Source organism: Dunckerocampus dactyliophorus, chromosome 13, assembly GCF_027744805.1.
Source record: "Dunckerocampus dactyliophorus isolate RoL2022-P2 chromosome 13, RoL_Ddac_1.1, whole genome shotgun sequence".
Taxonomy (NCBI): domain Eukaryota; kingdom Metazoa; phylum Chordata; class Actinopteri; order Syngnathiformes; family Syngnathidae; genus Dunckerocampus; species Dunckerocampus dactyliophorus.
The window spans coordinates 14,441,620-14,464,050 of NC_072831.1; the positions used below are offsets into that span (position 1 = coordinate 14,441,620).

The 22,431-nt window shown below is 42.8% G+C and overlaps 1 protein-coding gene across 5 annotated transcripts in view; it reads left to right on the top strand.

Moving 5' to 3' along the window:
- The window catches only part of esrrb (estrogen-related receptor beta), a 47,813-nt gene extending 26,471 nt beyond the window's left edge, over positions 1–21,342 (top strand). For all 5 annotated transcript variants that reach the window (XM_054797046.1, XM_054797047.1, XM_054797042.1 and 2 more), the window contains 4 exons: positions 3,904–4,014; positions 5,347–5,508; positions 15,140–15,409; positions 18,590–21,342. In XM_054797046.1, coding sequence (XP_054653021.1) covers positions 3,904–4,014; positions 5,347–5,508; positions 15,140–15,409; positions 18,590–18,834 — 788 coding nt within the window. In that variant the 3' untranslated portion in view covers positions 18,835–21,342. The remainder of the gene's footprint in view (positions 1–3,903; positions 4,015–5,346; positions 5,509–15,139; positions 15,410–18,589) is intronic.
- Positions 21,343–22,431: the final 1,089 nt, after the last annotated feature.

Below are 22,431 nucleotides of genomic sequence, written 5' to 3' on the forward strand. Positions count from 1 at the left end.
TGACACCTTCTGATAAAATTAAGTTTGCTCTTACAACTGTCAAACACTCATGTTCACGTCGCATCAGTGCGGTACTTCAGATCACATGGTGCGGCAGCTCAGATCACACCGTGCGGCACGCGGTGTAAAGAAAAATCTTCAGCTGTTTGATTACAGGAGACCTGCCCAGAGCGTGTGTTGTGTCGCTGTACTTTCCCTCCACTGTATAAAGGAGGAAGTGATCAATACAAGAATCAAATGTCAGAGGCAACAGGTTTTTCCTCTGATCAATGGAAACGGGTCAGAGCTTAGAGCAAGGGAGAAGACAAGATACTATTGAGAGATTACATTGACATGGCTCAGTGGCAGTTGCTCTTTGCTCCGACTTCATCTCCCTCTCTCTTGCTCACATACACATATGCCGATACGTACTTGGACGCACCCATTAGTGCAGAAAGTAAGTGTCTTTTCTTGTGTTCTTTCACTTCTTTACGGAGCAAGAACAACTGCACAACGTTTAAGATCCTAAAGCAGTTAATATTTCTCAATATAGATTTATTTGCGAAGAATTACTACTTTATTGATCACAACAGCAAACCGGTCATAAAATACTCCAACTGGGCCTGTGGGGCATTACAGGAATTAGACAGCAAAATTCGACGCATTGTGCACAACTGATGGCCAGTTGACCACACAGGATTTATCTGTTAAATGCATTAATACTGTCAACATAGATGATTCAGCAGAGATGATTAGTTTATCAACAGAATGATTTTTTTAGTCTTTGTAAATAAAAAAAATGAGCCGTGTTAATATTTTTAATGAATAATGCATTAACTCAATAAATAATTTCTACTAGGAGTGAAGTGATTTAATGTGTCATTTGAGTACCATTTAGTACAGGCAGAGATGTCAGTTCACCCGGGAATTTCCAGCTAACCTGTAAATGGACTACGTGACAAGGGGGTCAGTGCGACAGCCCCTTGGGTCAGAAGATGTTTAAGGGTCAGTCTGCTACCTTCTCTCATCACCATTCGTGATTAAATATGCTACAACACACTGACAAGCATGCAGCACTGGCAACAGCAGCCCTTGGAAACAGTGCTGACAGCAGTTTAGGAGGGCGGCTTCCTTGAAAGGCGAGGTTCACCATGCCTTGCCATGTGGCCTTCTGATTTTCCCAGCTAAAATAGGGTCTGCCTAAGCCCCCCTTGGCATTGCCAACCATCCCAGACATCCTGACACTTTCCCCAGGGAGAGAGACACAGAACAGGTGAGAGACTCAAAATAAGGGTCTCTATCATGGCCGGCTGCACAAAGTGAGTGAAGACAGGCTCTTTTGTAGGAGTGTGCTTGGAAGGGGATTATTATTGTTTTTGGAGAGAAAGAAGAGCCGCAGGTCAGCTGGCCCTAGCCCCCACCCGGAGGCCTGTGCTAATCCGTGCACAAATGCCAGTCGCCTTGGCCAAAAGCCCTTTCCCCCCGCACCACGCTTTGAAGAGATGATACCGCGCTCAACCTCTGCTAGCCTCGCCGCACTGTGTGGCGGCCCATAAAAGAGTGAGATGACTTTAGATGAGGTGGCAGTTAAATCTCTTTGCACATTATAACACACCTACTGTTTACTATGGAGAGAGTCAGACCACTTATAGCTGAGGGCCACCAAGGGGACATATGAACCTCACAAAGGCCCCTATAATGTCCCATCCATAGTGCCTGGCAGAGTGAGTGAATGAGTTTGTTCTAGCTGCTATTGATGGCCCTTCTCTTCTCCCGGGCCCATCGCTGGTCCTGTCGGACAGTGAAATTAGGCCTCATCGTGCCAAGTTTTAATTCCTGTCAGCATCTGTTAATTATGACCAGGACTGTTCTAATTAAAAGAGGCACCCACCTACGTTTCAAATGCTGGCATTATACTGGCTGACACAGCCACATGACTCAACTGGTCAAGAGGATCATAGGGAGCGGGAGTGCAGCCACCTGGCAACGGTCGGGTTCATCGGGTGAGCCGCAAGAAACTGTAGAAAGTGGTGACATCACTTTCGTCCATGTGAGGAATTTTCCATGGCTGTGGCAGTTGCTGTAACATACAGTGGCGAGTGGAAGGTTTTAAAAAATGATTCCAAGGACATCCTCATAGATCAAATGCTTTAAAAACCAGCAGGATTTCTTGACTTGACTTGACTTGACGTTAAGAGAAAACTGTCACAATGAGTGTGCATGTAAAGAGCAGGTAAAGTTGCCATCAGATGATTCTCTGTGTCTTGCTGGGAAGAATGAGGCTCTGTTGGGAATTGAGGGTAATTAGGTTAGTGGGTTGTCAGTGTCAGGAAATTGAAAGACAATCCTAATCAGATTTGTGTTCCTAGGGAATCAAATAATTTATATAAGTGGAAGAAATCTCTATTTTACAGTTAGACGATAATACACTTTACAACCCCACCCATGTGGGGTAGCTGCCGGGCCATGGCGATATAAGATGAGTGCAAAAAATCAAGAATATATTTTGCATAAATCTATCATAGAATTCCTTTTTGGTAAATGACACTTCTGGTATATATCGTCTGACTTTCCTTTTGTCCATTCACCGAGTGACCGCCAATCACGTGCATGCAACTCGTCCAAACTCATCCTCTCCAAGAGCATTTGCTGATGGGCAAATTGTATTAGGCTCATTTGCAGTGGCCACACAATGCCCAGGTTTGACACTGTCCTCCCTCTTATAAAGTGATGAAATCATCAAGGAAGTGCTCTGGCTTCTGGTGTTGTTCGCTTAGAGGACGCAGGAGGCCTGACAAATTAACTCTTACCCCCACCACAAGCATTTCATGAGCCTTCTCATCCGCCCTTTAGTATTAAATTTGTTTGGGGGATGCGTTATGCATACGAGGTAAATTGAAGGGATTCTCCCTCTTGACAGGATTAATATATCAAGGATATTTAGGCTTGATGGAAACAGTGACAGGCTGGTCCAAATATGGGGTGCAGGATAAAGGTTTGCATACATTTGCATTGAATAACTGAATACCTGCTTGGTTGTATCAAATAAATAGAACAGCGTAGATTAAATATTTTAACTGGTCAAAATTAATAGAATAGCAAAGACAACCAAATAGAAACATTCTTATCAAATAATGAGATAATAAATAACTTATGTTATGATGAGGCCCGCTTGACATTTACAGTATCAGTGTGGAACCTGGACCCCAAGGTGTGGCTGGGGGTGATAAGGCTCTGTTGCTGCTCCACTGAAAGAGGGGTGAAATAAGGGTCTTTTATGAGGAAGCAATACCTAGTTATCTATGTGGAGTATGACAGCGGATGTTTTGTTCACTGTGTGTGGGGTGAGGGACTCTGTATTTGCTTGTTGGCTGGTCATGTTTCTTTTACTGGATCTTCACGACCACACAGCCGAGCTCTCACTTGTGCACACACATGCACAAACAAGTAAAGAGCCAATTAGTATGCAGTCTGCCTCACCCAAAAGCTAAATAATTAGACGGCCAGTCTGTGAGATCATTGACCCCACGTTAAATATTCATATGTTTAGACCTGCTCTGGGCTCAGCTGTGTCACAGTAGACCAGCCAGGCATGGAGCACATATGGGAAGACAGCACTTGCTTCTGACACATCAACACACACACACACCCGCACACACAGACATGCATGCTTACACTCACGCACACACACTCTTTTACGAGCGGATGCAGTCATTGTATAATGTTTACCTAGAAGCCAGAGCCAGCTCAGTCCCTGACAGTAGTGGTTTTAATTGTCTTAATTACACACCTACTGTAAGCTGTACTATATGCAAATTCTTTCTGTTTTTCATAGAATTGGTAGATTGGTAGAACACATCTGATCATATGCATGATAGTCTAATTGTGTTTATTTTAATGTACCTCTGACTGTGTCCTTCGCAGGGGTTCGCCTGGACCGAGTGCGAGGGGGCAGACAGAAGTACAAGCGGAGGTTGGACACTGAAAACAACCCATACCTGGGCTTGGCGCTTCCCCCTCCTACCAAAAAGCCTCGTGAGTACTGCCCCGTCTCTAGCCCATTGTCTCCCTTCTTCGTCGCCCCTCCTCTGCCAGGCCAGAAATCAGGTAACATTTAAAAAGAATTAAAGGCCAAATTAACATCCCCCATCTTTGTTTGGTCAAGTCAGAGTTTGTTGTTCAGGAATGTGGGCCCGATATTATTCAATAAATCAAAGACACCCATGCTTGAACACATGCACACTTTGCGTTGCGAAATAGGTTTTCATTTGACTCACCAAATCCAGCTCTATATCCATTATTTTGGTAATGGTGATGGTTTAATTTTATTTGAACATGCACGCAATTTACAATGGAATACATCACATAATTCAATTCACGGTTCCACATGTCCAAAAGGAGTAGGAAGAAGCAAAGTTTATTTAATCCTACCCCCCTGTATTCCATATGTGATTTTTTAATACATACAATAATGATAAGATAATGTAACAATATGATGATATAATTATTAATGTTTTTGTTCACAAGAAATATAATAATCAGTATAATAATAAAGAAATAATAAAAATTGAGACAAGCATAACAAAACTCAAGACTCTTCTTCCTTGTGTTTTACAAACATCAGCTGCTTGTATTCCACATACTGAAATGCTGTGGGGTTTTAGCATTGTTCTCCCAGCAAATCAGCAAATTTTAAGATTTGCGATTTTAAAAATAAAGGATTTGTATGTACTCTATACGCGGCATGCTGGATTATCCTCACTGATCTTTTTTGCAGTACATTGAAGCATTCTACATTGAAGATTGCTTTTATAGTTATCACCCCTTATCTCCACACAATAAGTTAGATATGGTAATACCAGAGAACAGTAAAGAGTGTGGAGTGATTTTTGTGATCAGTGATCAAGAACAAATTTTCCTTTATTCTATATTGAAGTATTTCTCGCCACCTTATGTTGTATATTTTTGATGTGAGATTTCCATCTTATTTTCTTTAGCTTTACAAATTGCTTCCTCTGTCTAGGTAACTTTTAACCCAATTCAAAAGTAATCCTCTGATTCCGTACCTTTCTAATTTTGTTGTTAGGATGTTGTGATTAATTGTATCAAAGGCTTTTGTGAGATCCATAAATGCACACTTTCTGTGGTCCATAGCGTTAGTAATTTCTTCCGTGAATTTAATCTGTGCCATGGAGGTTGAAATGTTAGCTCGGTATCCGTATTGACTATCTGCGAGAAATTCATTCTTATTAATCAATTTGTCCAAAAACAAGAATGCAGCAATCTTGGTGATGTGTTTCAAATGATGATACAACCTTTAACATCAGTATTGCTTTGACTCTCGTCCCTATTCTCCTCGATCCTCAGTCACAAAAATAGTGTCTCACCTGTTGGTGGCGGAGCCAGAGAAGATCTACGCCATGCCTGACCCCACCATGCCAGAGAGCGACATCAAGGCTCTGACCACATTGTGTGACCTGGCTGACCGCGAGCTGGTCGTCATCATCGGCTGGGCGAAGCACATCCCAGGTATAATCTTGTGTGGTGCTTTTTAATCACTCTTTTCTACCTGATTTTTCCTATTCTCTCGCTCTTCTGTTTCATGCGTTACAAATATAACATGCATCCACACACACAGATAATTAATGACAGAAGCTCACACTGCTGCAGGGCGTGTGGCATGGAGGGGGTGTGAAATGGACATAGCCGCGCAAGAAACAAATCAATAGAGTGCATCTAAAATCCCTGCATTGAATAGAGAGGGGAACACACTGACCCGGTGCCAATGCATGCTGTAATCACCAGCGAGATATACAGTAAAGTTGGGGTCTTGCCCATTCAAACAACATCCTACGCAGATGCGCACATATGCACACATGAAGGCACGCTCAGCACAAGCACAGACATTCGTTGCATTATTGATGGGCATAATCATGTTTCCTCTTCGGCCCATAGACATTCTGATAGACGAGGTGCTAGGTTATAAGAGCCTGTTGAATTAAGGACACAGCACACCTCATGTCAGCAGAGATTTTGTTTCCTGCAAGAGTTTTCCTCTCATTTTGACAGAGAGCACATTGTTTAGCCCTTGTATTTTTGCAACCAAGGCAGATTCTCCTTGATCCTGAGCTTTACCCCATAACTCTATAACATCACAGTGTGTGCTTAAAGGAATAAAAGACACACACAGTAGTGAAGTTACATTTCAATCATAATTCATTTATTTCCACTAAAGTCCATTGACCTAGGGCAGGTGTATTTTGTGCTGAAAAGGTATTAGGCTTCTTCTCAGAAGTAAGGGTATTAATCAGGTACAGATCTGATAGTAAGGAGATTAGAGATGGATATGCTCCCAGCTCCTGGCCTCAGCCCCGGCCCGTTATGCATCTAAACCGTTTGGATAACTCCCCACGCTCCATGCATGGTCAGCAGGCAGAGAGTTTAACCAAGAAGCTTACTCAGGGCTGGACCTCGACTGACCTGGTAACACTCTCTCGTCGTACAGTCCCAAAATTACCCCGTGAGTTGCCGCTAAGCTGAAAACTTGCATCATCCTGGTTTCTGGCTTCAAAGTGTGCAGGTGCAGAAGCAATATAAAATCTTTACTTTTTCCCCCTGTAGGTCCCTGCCTTATTAAGTTATTTAAGTACTTAAAGGTACATTGTTGCTCTATTGTGTGTACACGTTAACTAGGAGTTTATGTGTCATAGTTTGGAAACACTGTGATAATCAGATTATACTAACAAATATTCCACACTGCATAGATGCATAATGTTAATGGGATTTGTGGCAGAGGACTTGTCATTCCAAATGCGGCGGTAATGATCATTTAACCCAAAACCTGAAGCAGTAAGCCAGAGTGTGTTGTGCTAAACAATGTGCAGTACCTGCAGTTTCGTAGACTCTTAGTAGTATAAGTGGATTATTCAGTCTGCTTCCATATAAATACCCATACATGCACTTCCTTCTGTTTTATATTTGTCAGCTTTTTACTATTATCTCACATTTTTGGCAAAATAAAGATGTCTGATAGCTGAGTGCTTTGTCTGCCACATTGGCGGTGTCTATATTAGGACAGTGGGTGTCCTCTGGCCATGAAATAGCAGCATAATTGAGTTGTACATGGCTGAACCTGATCAGAGACGGTTCAATGGTTTTGCAACTCCATGCACTAACTCTCCATGCACCAAAGCTACCCCAGGGTAGCGTACTACTGTATGCGTTTGCCGTGTGTTGCAGTCTGCTCCGGGACAAAAAAAGAATGGGGGGGAAAATGGTGATTGCATTCTGATAGATTTCTAAGTCCGTAGGCGATGGAATTAAAATGATTAACAGTTCATTATGAACTAGACCACATTGATTAGACCGCTGACAGATGGGCCAATAACTAAAGTCCAAATGTAACAATTTAAAACTCGTGAAAACTGCCACTTATCCTCCCAAATGATTTTTTATGTCATTTGTTCTCAGCTAACGTTTGAAAATGTGTTTCAAAAGTGCCATAACCTGGAATGGAGCACACCTAATGAAACGCGGAATGGAGGATATCAAAACTTTATCATGAGTTTAGATGGGTGCAATGTTCTTTTTATAAACACCATGAATGGCCAATATGCATATGAATTCTGTATTATTTCTAAAAACAAAAGCAGAATTGGGTTAATGAGTCCCCTTAATGTAATCAAGTATCATGTGGTCATTCTGAATGTCTTTGATGAACTGATTATCACAGTGGATATTCTCGTCACTGCTCCAAATAGAACTACACAATGCAGTAGAGTGTTGCCTAACGGTGACAGGGTCATTATTAGCAGTGTAAGGGGGATGCTGAAAGATGCCTAGTTGGTCCTATAGGTACTAACAACCTTTGACACACATAGCAGTCCACCGTCCACTCCTCTGGTCCCCTTGCATCTCCTAAAGCTGCACTTCACTTGGTCAAAAAGGTTTAATGTACGAGGAACCTAAGTATAATAACGACAGCTTTAGTGTGGTTGAGGCTTCCGAGGCAGGAGTGTTTTCAGATGGGAATTCTCAGAAGGCTAAAGGGCCAAGCCACTCTGCTGGAGCTGCTGCTTTACTCCTAAACAATAAAATGTATTTTATCTCTGGGAGAAGGTATAATGTTTGAGCAACATGTGTTGCATTGGTCTTCTTAAAATTACCCGAAAAAGCAACTCCTCCTCATTCGACTGACAAGCATGTTAGTTAGCAGCAAATGATGTCGTCTTGTAAGTTGTCCTGTTAGCATCACCGTAGCCCTCCACCATCATACCCCCCCCCCCCCCCCCACACACACACAAGCCAATCCTATGCCTTCTCCCTCGCGTGGTTCTTGTTTTCTCTTTGCCATTAAACTGTGAAATCTACTTACTGTGTTGCCATCCTGATCCTACTCAAGCTACGTAATCTCCTTGTAATAGAGTGCGAATACTGGCCAGCTATAAATCAGCACCTCATCAGTGCACTTTATTAAATATAGACACCAACAGACAGCTCTTAGTATATTCAATTTACCATCTGACGTAGGCTTCAACACAGGAGATAAAGATAGATTGAGCAATCAGGTGGAAGCTCAGGCCTGACGTCCTAATAGGACAAAGGACTGCTAGAAGGTGGAAAAGCTGCAGGGAGATTGAGTTGAGATGCAGCATATCAGAGGCAGGCAGAGAGTCAGGAGGACACAACACCAGAGGGTGGACATCTGCCAAGCAGGATGGGGGAGGGCTTTGTGTAATTTCTGTGACACACAATCAGGTACATCCACCATAATGACAGCTGGACGAGCTGCCTGCTAAGCTGTTGTTTGGAATTTTGGGTATTGTTGTCACAATTTGGTGGAATTTGTTTGGCAAATATTAATATTAATGTAATTTCATTCAACTTGGTTATACAACCATACAGCCTCAGTTACAACTACAAACCTTTGACATATTGTTTTACCCAGTGGCAGGTGGTTCATTCCATACCGGGGTCTTCCGTGGGGACTTAAGCAACCCAATCGATGAACAACACTATGTCTATCTCCTTCCCTCGTGTCGGAACAGGATCAATTAAGCACTGTTCATGTGATGACCCTGTGAGGCGAATCTGAAATCTGATTGGTTAAAGAAACAGCCCCATTAATGATAGTGTTTAAGTGACATGGGCCAGCACTCCTGATTCTGAAGGCCCTGTGCGACATCTAACATTCACATACACTACTTGAAGCAGTGCAGCCAAGAGACACGCGACAAAATGATAATAGACTGCTGGGAAGAAATTAATACAAAATCATTGAGCAAATGCTCCAATTTAAATTGTAAATGTAGGTCAGTGCTTCTGGTAGTGTATAGGCCAGTAGAGAAGACTTTGATTGCTGTGACGTCACACCACTGGTTTTACCTCACATAGTGGCTTCCACATTAATGGACACAATGCCCCCCCCCACTTTTGCATAGTTTACTTGTACAATGAAAGGCTACACCAATAAAAGACATACATTCCGTTTTCCAGAACCTTTAGTATGAGTGAAACCACCCTGTGTAATGGTAGACAACATTACCACGATACACATTGCCAGAAGTGCAAATGTAGCACCTGTAACACTGAACAGTGTTTATGTTATGTGTTGTACAAAATGCTAAACATCTTAGCATTTAGCCAGAAATAATTCGAGATTGGAAATAAGAGAATGGAGGGGGAGAAATAAGGATAGCTAGGAGTTGGACACAAGAGCGGATTTATTCCATGTGGGACTAACACAACCACGTGTCCAGAAATATAAGACAGAAAGGGACCAAGATCTACCCTTGTGTGAGTGACACAGGCTATACAAGAATAAGGTATGGTACATATGGTAATATATTAACTACAAATACGTATCATATTGTAACACATATTATTTTATTTTGGTAGCATTAGTTGTGTAACAATGATTTTAAAAACATATATATATGTTATTTAATACTATTAGAAAATGTCATTGCCACAAATAAAGGCCTTCCCACTAAAAATACTGTATCTTACTATCTGCAGTTCAGTCAATCAACGGCGTTTGCCAGATTAGCACATTTTAATAATTGATGATTTTAGGAATAAAGTTTTTGTGTGTTCTCTATAAATTACCTTTTTTGTAGTACACTTAGTGAATGAAGTGTACTTTTGTAGTTATTTCCCTATATTGCTACACAATACCTCAAATACGGTAACAGAGGGTATGGTGTGATTTTTGGTCCAGAACAAATTTGGCTTTGTTCAGCACTGAAGTATTTCTTGCTGCTTTGTGTTGTATGTTTTTAAGGTGGGATTTTCAGCTCATTGTGTCGTAATAGAAATGTATTGTCATACACCCTTTCAATGTTTACGCTGTCTATGTGTATTTGCACACACAGTAAGTGTCTTTCCTGCTATTACCAAAAAATTATTTTAGTTTTACTTAAGGTCAGATATTGTCTGTTTTTGTCAAACCATCTTTTTAGTATAGTCGTTTCATTTGTGACTGTTTTATTAGCTGTTGTGTGCTTTCTCGAGAACACAATGCAGTAGTATCCTCTCCAAATAATACTAACTTTAGGTCTTTAATGACTTTACAGATGTCATTTATATATACTGTAGTATACAGTTATATGTACAATTATATATGAAATTAATTATTAATGATTAAAAAATCATTTTTTATGTCTCTTGAAAGTGATTGAAAGAGAAGCATCTGAAATTCCTACGATGGTAGTACAGGTATGCCTTTAATAGCGCGTCAACACATCTTCATCCCTCATTAAGCTGTGCTGCTTCATGGCTGCAGAGATAAATTATGTGTAATTATGGCAATAATTAAAGGACATTTTTTTGAGAGCCACACAGAGATAGCTAACATCAGGTTTGGGCAATCAGACCCTTGGGAGGGCTAAAGACTTTCATACTGGGGTCAGGAGGTCATGGGGTGCAGATTAAAACATGGGGATTACTGTATTTAACGTTCTTCCACCCCATAATGTTCACAGGCTACTGGTCAAATCACCCATTCTTCAAATACTTATAATGGGATAATGGGGCGGTTATCACCTGGAAGAAGCTGAGTCTCCTAAAAGGAGTGCACTGACGCTGAAAAAACAAGATTATTTGATTCATTCAACACATCCGTTGTGTTCAATAATGTTAGTGTCTTGGAAAAGCTTGTAGTGTTTTTGTTGCGTGTGCTTTTGTGCCGACTGTGGGTCACATTATTTCTGTCAAGTGCTGCAATTTATTATCAGTTTGCTATTGATCCTGATGGTAACTCGTTAATTACACACACACACACACACAAACATTGCTGTATGGGTTACATATACATCGTCCACCGTAATGTGTCACCTGGAACGCTCAAAGGGTTCTGTACAAATCAGAGGTCCATACGTTTTATTTTACAGTAAGTGTCATCTGAAAAGGGTACTTTGATACAGACAAAGTGTATTGCAGCACTATGAGCCCTCTACTCAGTTTCAGGATAGTGGGGTGGGGATGAAGTGGGGAACCTCTGGGGCCCAGTTAGAGGCAGTTTGACTCCAACTGGAGCCCAGAGAGCATTTCACTTGGCTGAGGTGAGATTGCTGCTGGGCACAAGTCTTCAGGGTATGCTTGTCCTTCTGATAGCTGGCCGTGATAGATCAGCCTCCTGTCCAGTCAGAATGACTGTCTATCCTCCCTCTATCTCCTGCTTCCTTTTCACTTCATGCTCCTGCTCTTTTCTCCCTCGTCCTTATCTGCCTCCTCTCTGCCACGTATCTTCTCCTCCTTTTATCCTCCGGTTCCCTTCTTTTTTTTCTCTGGTGCCATTTTTTTACCTTCCCTCCCTCCCGCTTGCTCGGTCCGCTCTGTTGTCTGATTGAGGGTGAGTTACGAGGGGGCTGCAGCTGGAGGGGGCCACCGTGCCTCGTAATTACATCTCTTTTTATTACCCGCGCTAATGGCCCTCGGGGAGAGGGAAACAATAATAAATTAATAGAATATGAACTCCAGCTCAACAGAAATCTCCAGCATTTCATTTTGGACTGTCCCATGCTCTGGCAGATGAAACGGTGCTCTGATTAATCTCTCTGAGAGGCGGCCGTGTGTGGGTTTGGGCTGCCCCCTCCTGTTTAGGCCCTCTGGAGAGATAAAAGCAGAGAAGATGGTTTTGGCTTCTGTCGTTGCTACCTTTTGAGCAACAATGCAGTTTAATTCTGTCAGCTGTAATCATTTTTGAAAGCTGATGGAACTGAATATGTCAGTGGCAGTCACGGCCATTTTTTACATCCTGTAATCTTGAAAATGAAAATCCCTTAGGAAACTAAATGCATGCTGTATTATAATCATTATTATGGCTGTGTGTGACTGTTAGAGAGAAATGTGCACTCAGCAGTGGAGTGGAAAAGGCCCTTCAAGTGTGCAGACAGGCCTCTCTGATTTGGTCAATATTGTGTCATGTTTGGTCGAACCCCACCATAGGCACTGGGCTGGAAATGAAGATGTAAATATTGATATTTCATTAGAGGAAATCACCCACTCTGGCGGCACTTAACCGGGCCACCTTCAGAGTGCGGCGGCCGGAGAGCTTTGTGACCTGCAGAGTCGGGAAGTCACTTCATTACTCGATTAAATTGAGTGGAAAAAGGCGAGGCAACGACACGAGATCCCATTTGGAGTGATAATTTAGGCCCTGAAGAGAATGGATGGAGCAGCGGGAAAACACCACCTCTCCATCTCACAACAGCGGATTAAATTTAAGGACTTTTAGCGTCAAAGGTAATTGTAGGCTGCTAGGTTGTGTGCATATTGCTGAGGGGTGTGTGCTGTATCAGAGCAACTCTAAGGCCTCTTCAACAAGACCCGAACCGAGGCCTTCACATGGGCTGTCACATTGGGAGCGCCGCTTTAGTTCCGCTTCAGCCCTCCTTGGCATTAAAAGGCTAGACAGAGCTTTGCCTGTGATTGTGATGCCAACCTGATGCGGCAATCAAGAGGGCGCCTGTGCTAGGATGACAGTTTCCCTCTGGCCAGTCCACATTCTGTCTAACTTAATGGACACGTATGCAGACAAGGAAATAGCGCAACAAAGCATTTTAACATTCAGCCCAAATACATTTAATGGCGTATGGCTTATTGCCTCCACTGATAATAGTGACGTGTTTTGAGTGCTTTCAGCAGTTGTTTTTGTGGTCCAAATTGGGCCAGACATTTTCCAGCCCTTTGACCAGTCCTGCTGGACTGTTAGCACTCTATTCTACCGACTATTGATTCCCCTTCAAATTGTGATGGCCCGCACATTCTGATCACAATCTCTTAATTAATGTATCCTGCAGCTCTTCCCCTGCAGTGGTCATCACCACGATAAGGGGAATTGAACACAGGTACCACTCTGCCGGGTTCTGGTTCTTTTTCTGCTTCTTCCCCATCATGGCTTTTATTTCTGTGTGTGTGTGCGCTTGTGTGTGTGCGTGCGTGTGTAAGTGTGTGTTCACTGTTGTCCCGGCAGGAGGAGATAAACACAGAGGCTGGTGGCGGCCCCCAAGTGCGATCATTTATATTTCAGAGAAAACGCGGGGCGTAGAGTGTTGAGCGTCCCCGGTCAATACTGTAATCTATCGCCTCTTAATCACGCAGTGGCAGGTGGCATGACAACAGCAAACTTGTAAAACCAATCATGTTAATCATGGGTGGAGCTGGAGAGCCTAATATGCTGTCAGAATAGGCCGCCCGCAGGCACAAGAGGCAGGTGGGGGCTGGAGGTGAAAAGTGGGCTGTGTGTGAGGGGGTTGGGGGGGTCGGGGGGTGTTGGTTTGATAGTTTATTGTGCTGCCCAGTATCACGGGAAATTGACATAAAGAGCTTTCTCTTTTTAGATCAACCCCGTTTTGATTTGTTTGAATTTGTCACAGCTTAACTTTGTGTTCTATAGATAAAGTTCTATTCTGAGGCGTTGAAGAGGAAATAACTGACTGTTTGTTGCACCTGAGCCAATTTGAGCCCATCCAGCTGCTGTTAGAGTGGAACCCTGTGATTAGTCTTGAGTCTGGGCTTTAACCATGTGACCCCCTGTGTTTTCTGTGTGTGTGTGTGTGTGTGCTTTTTTTTTTCTTGTCACGTGTTTCCTTTCCTGGTTCGCGTAACTTTGTGAATCTTGCTTGTATGCGCTCTCTCGTCACCTTCTTCTCCCTACACGCATGTGAATGTCATGTCCTCAGCCCCTTCATCAGAACTCGTCCCAGCGCTAATCCTGCCGCTCACCAGCACAAGTATGACAGGATACAAGGGGTAACCACCTGGCTTTGTGCATCCCAGACCTTTGCACCGATTTACTGTCCTGACCCACAGTAAAGGCCACTCAAGCACCCTGACACCTGCTTCAAAGACAGGCTTCCTGTGTGCATTTAAATGTAGGCAGTGCTTTCTAATGTGTGACTCGGTATGTTTGTTTTGATTATTGTATTTGTTAGATAGCGTTTGATAGATAAATGCATACACTGTATTGGTAGTGATACAAATTAGCTATCTATTTTCATCAGTTTTTTTTTATTCATTTCTTGTGCTGATGCCAAATTATTCAACCCCAATTGACAAATTACATTCTCTTACAAAATGTACTTTCTCTAGATGACTATTAGAAAATAGTGACACGATATTTGAGGCATTGAATTGATTTGTTTTTTCTAATTTATTAAAAACTACCACAAGTTTATCAACTTTGAAAACAAATGGGATTTACAGTGAGGTTTGAATAATTCAGTTCAGTGTAAATGCTCTTTCACTTGTATAACGCAGTCACAGCGCTTTGATACTGCTAGCACATTTACCTACTGATGACAGAGCATCAGGAGCAACTGTATCTTGCCCAATATGACCACGTGGGCACGGAGGATCGAACCCGCAGCCTTCCGTCCGGTTGGGAGACATGGTTCATTAGGATCCTTCATTTCGAAGTGAATAATGTGTGTATAAACTGATGTGGACCCAGGTTTAGAGGTCCGCACTCTCTTTATTGCCAATTTTGTTAGATATCAGAGGGAAAAAATGCTCTACCGTACCACAAAGGACAAAAAAAAACCACATTGGGGGATTGATTTTTGTTATTGCTAATTTTATACATTTTTGTAACATTTGGTGCCATTCTAAATGGCTTTATCCCCCAGCCCTCATACACACTCCTCTTCTGTTCTTCCAGGCTTTTCAACTTTGTCTTTGGGAGACCAGATGAGTCTGCTGCAGAGCGCCTGGATGGAGATCCTCATCCTCAGCATCGTGTTCCGCTCACTGCCCTACGAGGACGAGCTGGTGTACGCCGAGGACTACATCATGGACGAGGAGCACTCGCGGCTGACGGGGCTGCTTGACCTCTACGTCTCCATCCTGCAGCTGGTCCGCAAATATAAGAAGCTGAAAGTGGAGAAGGAGGAGTTTGTCACCCTCAAGGCCATCGCTCTCGCCAACTCAGGTGGGCTATTGTCTAGACACACACACACACACACACACACACAATGCTTTTTAATTGTAACAAATCTTATGTTGTATTTTTTGTTAGATTTGTTACAAATATATTTGACATCACATCTTTTAAAACACAAGTTCTAGCATCCAAGTAGTAGTATTAATATCTCGCACCAATGACTAATTAAAATGGCTTTCTAAAATGAACACATTTTGTCAGCGTGTTTTAGAAAATTGACGCACATATGTTCAAATGCATGTATCATATACAGTATATGGTTAATTTATTCTATAATGCATTTGCAGTTTGGAATGAACAGAATATAACTGTTGAAAGAGTAAAATATTTGACATGCTAGTACTTATAAAGGTTTTAGCTTTTACACAACATGTTCAATTCATGTAAATGATGATTAATATTAAATGAATGTGGTAGAGTATCAGTTGCATTATTAAATGAAGTCATATAAATAATATTCAATATGTTGTAATATTGTCTGACTTGGCAGTTGAGTATGGCGGCCAAACAATGACACATCTGTAAAGTTGAGGTGTTGGCCAACAGTTTCCGCATGACATTTCTCACTTTTCCAGGAGTTTCAGCGTGTAACCTTTAGTTTGGAGCGTGAGCCGCACAGATGGGGAGAAGATAAGGGCAGTGCACGAGAAAGAGGGATGGAGGAGAGAGCTTTTTAATTGAACACCTTCCGTGTTATGGTATTTCTCCTCCTCTATCTCCATAACAGTAGCTGCAGGGCACAGCAGCCACTAGAGATAAATTTAGCATTTCATTAGGAGCACAGGGGCTGTCAATAAAGTGTGTTAAGTCGAATGGAATGAGTATCAGGCTATGATAGAGCTCGTTTGTTCCAATGTGAAGACCGCACGCTGCTATTGACAGGCTCCTTTTGAGAAGGCAGGACTTGTCCCCCGCCCTCTGATCAATGCACGCTCGGGTCACCGGGCCGCACCCCCTCATCCCTTGTTTTGTCCAGGCTGAAAAATGAAAATGCTGAAACAAGCACTTTGCCTTTAGACAGCAGGGCGTTGGTCAGGAGGTGGAGAGGCTAGAGGGGGTGAAGAGGAAGAGGAGGCGAGTGTCCGCAGCGGTAGAACAAGGTCTCTGGGAAATCGTTCTCCTGGGAACCACCGCTGTCTGACAGCTGTGAAAATTCATAGCCATTGATTTTGTAATTAGCAGTTTATCAATCAGATCGACATTGGCTCACTGATGGATTGCAAGGAAATTGTTTCTTCAAAGTTGTTTTTTTAAGTGCATCCCTCCTTCAGGGACTACACAAGGCTTTCTTCCCCTTTTCTTTTGTCCATTTGCTTGTCTACAGAGAATATTTATGATAAACAGGTATTATTCCCTGCTGTCCCCTCAATAAGATTAGGTTTTAGAACACTAACCAATTTAAACAGAATGAACTGTACCGTATGTGTACAGTGTACAGGGTGACGTTCATTCCAAGGCCTGTGCTTGTTTCTTCAAGCCAAACATTCCTCACTTCATGTCTGTCAAATGTGTGCTTTTTAGTTTGACAACGTCAGCGACAAATATCTGATTATTTCAAATACTCATTAGTAGTCTGTTTTAGCTCATTATGTTCTTCTCTACGTCTCTCCCACTTCTCTGCACTTTTCCAAACGACTTATTCTATTTCACCGCTGTGAAATAGTTTAGGGAATACACTCGTTCCAGTCTGTGAATTCGGGGCCCAGTTTGAAATCTTTTTCTTTTTATTGGCCCGTGTGGTCCAATACACGGCGACAAGGTGAGATGGGTGAGGCGGCCAATGACTCACCACATCTGGCCTGTGTTAGACGCCGGTTAGCGAGTGAGAGGACCACCAGCCTGGAGTCTCCCTGAGAGGGGCGGACTGCGTAGGAACACATGAAAAGGAGACAGTGACACGTAACAAGATGTGTAAAAAAATACATTTGGCCAAATTAACAAAGAGATTTAGTATTTTGCACTAAAATATCAGGATCACCCGTTATTATGTGACATCAAAATAAGATGATCAGTGTATTATTATTCCTTTTAATACAGTAGAGACTCGCTTTTCACAGGGGTTACATTCTGAGGCCACCAGCGAATGGTGATCCGGACCACCACCAAAATTTTATCAGTTCTTCCATATCTCATTTTTTACATTTCCTGAAAATTTCATCCAAATCCACTCAGCACTTTTCAAGTTATTTTGAACAGAAACCAACAAACAAATAAATGCCAGCAAAAACATAACCCCTGCGCTGTGCTTACGCTTTGCTCTGCGCTCGGTGGAGGTAATTACGTTAGATTCAGCTCCAGAACCCTCCCCTTCTCTCTTCAGTTGCCATTGTTTACTCGCGACACAATCCAGGTTTAAGCCCTAAACATGTTACAAACACTCATTAAACGCATTTTCAAGTATACAAAGTATAGGGAGGTGCTCAACACTGTAAATGATAATGGAAGATGATCGATGGACCGATGGAATTGGAGACATGTAGTAGCGAGTCGCAGCACACAACTATGGTGCGTTTAAGGACCGCCGAACAAAGTCAGAAGTCTCAATATGATGAAGAAACATTATTAGTGAAGCATAAAAGACATAAACGTGTTTATGCGGTACGTTGTACCTGTATTATCACATATTATCACATATTTATGAATTATTACTGACTTACGGTGAATGAGATGTGTTGTCTGCAGAAAGAACATCTTATTTTCGTAGAAGGAAAAGCATTTTAATCTGCGATGTTGCAGGGCCGTGAATGCTGAATCACGGCGGTGCAGGGATCCGCTGTCATGTATATTTGTTCACATATTTAGTCCCCTTTTGAATCTTCATCTTTGTTTTTTCTAAAGAGGTTGTTCAGTGTGTCCTATCAGCACACGGTTTATGTCGTTGTTAGCAGGGGATGGCACTGATTTTTAGTCTGGCAGGTCAAAGGTCATTTGTACAAGCTGCACAGTAGCCCACAGTTAATCAAAAATAAATAAAACAAAGCACATGTTGTTTTTATGATCCATTCTTGCCCTGTCAGAGTCTGAGATATACTGATGCTTCCTTGCTCACTACACTGATAGCATTAAATATCAATCATGGAGTTTCATTTTGTAAAACGAAAAAAAACTATTACCATTGCCTTAAAGTGAAAACCACAATTCTTCAAATGTATCTTCTCACCCTGACAGACTCCATGCACATAGAGGACATGGAGGCGGTGCAGAAGCTGCAGGACGCTCTGCATGAGGCCCTGCAGGACTACGAGAGCAGCCAGCACCAGGAGGACCCGCGACGGGCGGGAAAGCTGCTCATGACCCTGCCCTTGCTGAGGCAGACGGCCACCAAGGCTGTGCAGCACTTTTACAGCATCAAGGTGCAGGGCAAGGTGCCCATGCACAAACTGTTCCTGGAGATGCTAGAGGCCAAGGTCTGATTGCTGGAGCTACTTTAGTGCTGCAGAGTGAGACTTTTTGGGTGCTCTGGAGGAGGAGACCTCAGCTAGGCGAGGCAGCACACAGACGGACCTCACTCCTCCTGCACCACTGGGACACCATCCAAAAAAGAGAAGAAACTTGGTTATTAGTATAAATGTAAGAATGATCAAGATTAATTTAAAATATATATGAAATACTATGTACAGTAATAATTTTTTTTGTCAATTGTTGGTGGTCATGCACCCTGGTGTCCCTCAGCATCTTCAGAATAAGTAGACAGACTCCAGTAAGAATAATTATTTCTTTTTTTCAATTTGTTCTGAAGACAGCAGAAGTGTGGAAGGCACTAATGTATTTCTGTCTGGACTGGACAGGACATGTATATTTATTACCGCAAGACTGAGTGTACAGTTTAAAGTCTGTTGATGTCGGTGGCCATTTTCGCTCGCCCTCCACTCGCAGGGAGGGGAGGGAGAAAGAAAAAAACGACTTAAATGTGAACCGTTAACAGCTCAAACGTCCTCGGATATTTACAGTACCTCTCAAGAGCAGTGTGGAACCGTCTCAGACTGGAAGGCTTGTTTAACCAAACTAGCTTAGGCAGTTACAGTAGTCGGTAGTCTTCTTCTGTAGTGACTCAGCAATAAACGACGGTGTGGGAACGCCAGGCTCAACCTTTCTATCTTTCATGTGCTATGTTGCTGCTGTTGCCAGAAGGCCGTGCCTGCTTGCTTCGCTCCATCACACACACACACACGGACACCCATGTAGCCCCAAATTTGTCATTTTTGAGGCTATAAGTGGAAGATGATCAACTGTATCAAAGGCTTTACACAGAATGGCAGCAGTCCAGGAGATTCCATGTTCTAACAATCACAGGCCCATATGTCAAGCGCTCTATTTTGGAACCCTTTAAGCCTGTGGCAGAGTCATCCCACACACTGCGAGCAAGGTGCCCAGCATCTGCTCTCGCCATCTTAGACACTTCTCGTTTTTAAATAGCTGTGTTGGCATTTATAGAGCCTGGACCAAACCAAGGTAAATGGCAGGTGCAGAGCAGGAGTGGCGGCGGCACTTCACACTGGGTTTATTTTTAAACCTGCAGGAGGTTGTTGTCTGCGCGGCGGCAGGCATGTGGGCCGCTTCTTGACCCTCATGTTGACACAGTGGCCGGTGCTGACTGAATAACACCAGCGCCCAGCAGCAGCCCTGTGTGGGGAGAGCGTCCACATGCGAATAGCTATGCAAGAAACAAAGTGTCAGCATGCTCCAAAGGGTAACAGCAGGCCAACAATGTGTCACTACAAGGTGTCATCTCTGCTGGGAGAAGGAGATCTTAAGCTCCCATTTAGCTCCATGTGCATTGCGCTGGGTGTGAGCTACACTCTTGTCCAGTGCAGCACACTTGTGAGAGGTGTGCGCTTGTACTACTGAAAGATTTTATGTGATGTGATAAACGGTGGCGCTGTCACAAAAAATATGATACCCCGATCAAAGGAATAGAAAGAGTGAAGCAGAGCTGCCGCCATGCTTGCAGTATCAATGGCTAGCACTTATCCAGTTGCTGCAATTCTGTTTTACAGCACCCTGGGGCCCATGTTATGAAGGAAGAACACTCCCAACTTGAACTCTACAATTGTCCACTCGCTGTTGTGCAACACAGCAGGCGCTTCTTGTGAGTGAAACCATGCTAAAAGCATGCTCTGACCTGCATTTGGAACAATTTCTAATGCTCATCAGTAACTGAGTTCCTCTAATCAATCACTTGTAACCTGTATATCAGATTAAGATTACTTTGCTCAACTGGCAAGGAAAAAAAAACATTTGTGCTTGTTTAAATGAAACTGCATTATAAAGGAAATGTTTTTAAAACTTACTTTTTTTGTAGTGGACAAAAGAAGGGTTTTATCTTTTATTTTCACTTTGCAATGTGGCAGTGTTGGAATGGAACATGTCTTACAATACAAGCTAAGTGTGTAAATATCAATCAGCCTCAGTCAGGCCAGTAGGTTGCCATTGAAAATAAAGTATGCAGCGCCCTGCTGACTACTACCTCATGATCATATTGTCGATATTTCTCTGATTCAACCATCTTTACGTGTCTGTGACATAACCTGAGCCATCCATGTTGTTATCCCCTTCAGTGCTCCTGCCAAATATATTTGGAACTGTAATTACTGGCCGTCCCTTTCATTGTTCACTGATCTGTTTGTAAAGGTAACGCATGCTTCACCTTGACTCTGACCACCCATTACCCCTCCCCATGTTGGTTACTAAGCGGGTATGTTTCTTTTCTTCCTTTTTTTTCAACAGTGTGTCACGATTGGTTGCTCACTGATGGACTGCAGACAGGGACTCCCTGCTTCTGTGTTATTGACTGTTTATGGTGTGAAATATATCATTTGCAATGGTGTACATTTGTTATTTCTGCTCATTGAATTGCCACTGTGTGTCCATTTTGATTTTCAATAAGGAAAGGGATCAATGAATTAAATATTCCCTGAAATCTGTCAATCTTTTGCATTATAATTTGAATGAGCTCCAAGACAAGTGTGCGACATTTCACACACAACGTTTCACTTAAACATAGATTGTGACAGCCAGGTAGTCAGTAGGTGGCTCCTGGCAAGAGGTTATGTCCACAAAATAGTTACAAATATAAAAAAGGTTATGATTATGAGCATAGTCAGAATGTATTTTAAAAAGCTGAACTATTACAAGAATAAAGCCATATTTATGGTGCTAAAAAAAAGCAGTCGTGCTATAGACACTGACATATATATTGTCAGGATCCCCCCAGATCCCTACCTTTTATTCCTTTATGGCAGCACCCTGATGTAAAACACCTTTGATGGCTCTGATGTGGAATCATCGTTGCATCATCCTTGATGGCATCCCTTAAAGGCCCACCGAGAAGAGGAAATGTCACCAAGATTGTTAACAACCCTCGAGTGGTAACACCGGCGTTCTTCAAGTAAGATTGTTTCTTCATGTTTTTGCCCCTCTTCTTGACCACCTGTTTTTTCGTGCACTTTTGCAGTGGGATTCATCTTCTTCCGGCAGAGAAGCAGAGACGTGTGTCTTCCACTCAGAATCTGTCATTCTGGGAAAAGGCAGTGTCGGGGAGGACCCAGAGAAAATAAAGGTGGTGGCAGAGTGGCCAACACGTCAGACAAGAAAGGAGCTGCAGCATTTTCTAGGGTTTGCTAACTTTTATCGCGGATTTATTCAAAATTTCAGCCGTGTTGAGGTACCGCTTTCTGCAATAACATCGACGAAGACCAGTTTCAGTTGGAACCTCCATGCAGAAAAAGCATTCCAGGAGCTCAAGCATTTGTTTACCACTGCCCCAATCCTAATCCAACCTGAACCTTCCAGGCATTGCATTGTTGAGGTGGACAAGTCGGACACTGGCGTCGGAGCAGTGTTGATCAAAACCCGCACCCATGTGCTTTTTATTCCAGGCGCCTTTCCCCAGCAGAGAGGAATGAATTATGATGTGGGTGACAAGGAGCTGCTGGCTGTCAAACTGGCCCTGGAAAAGTGGCGTCACCTGTTGGAGGGGACTGACCGACCATTTCTGGTATGGACAGACC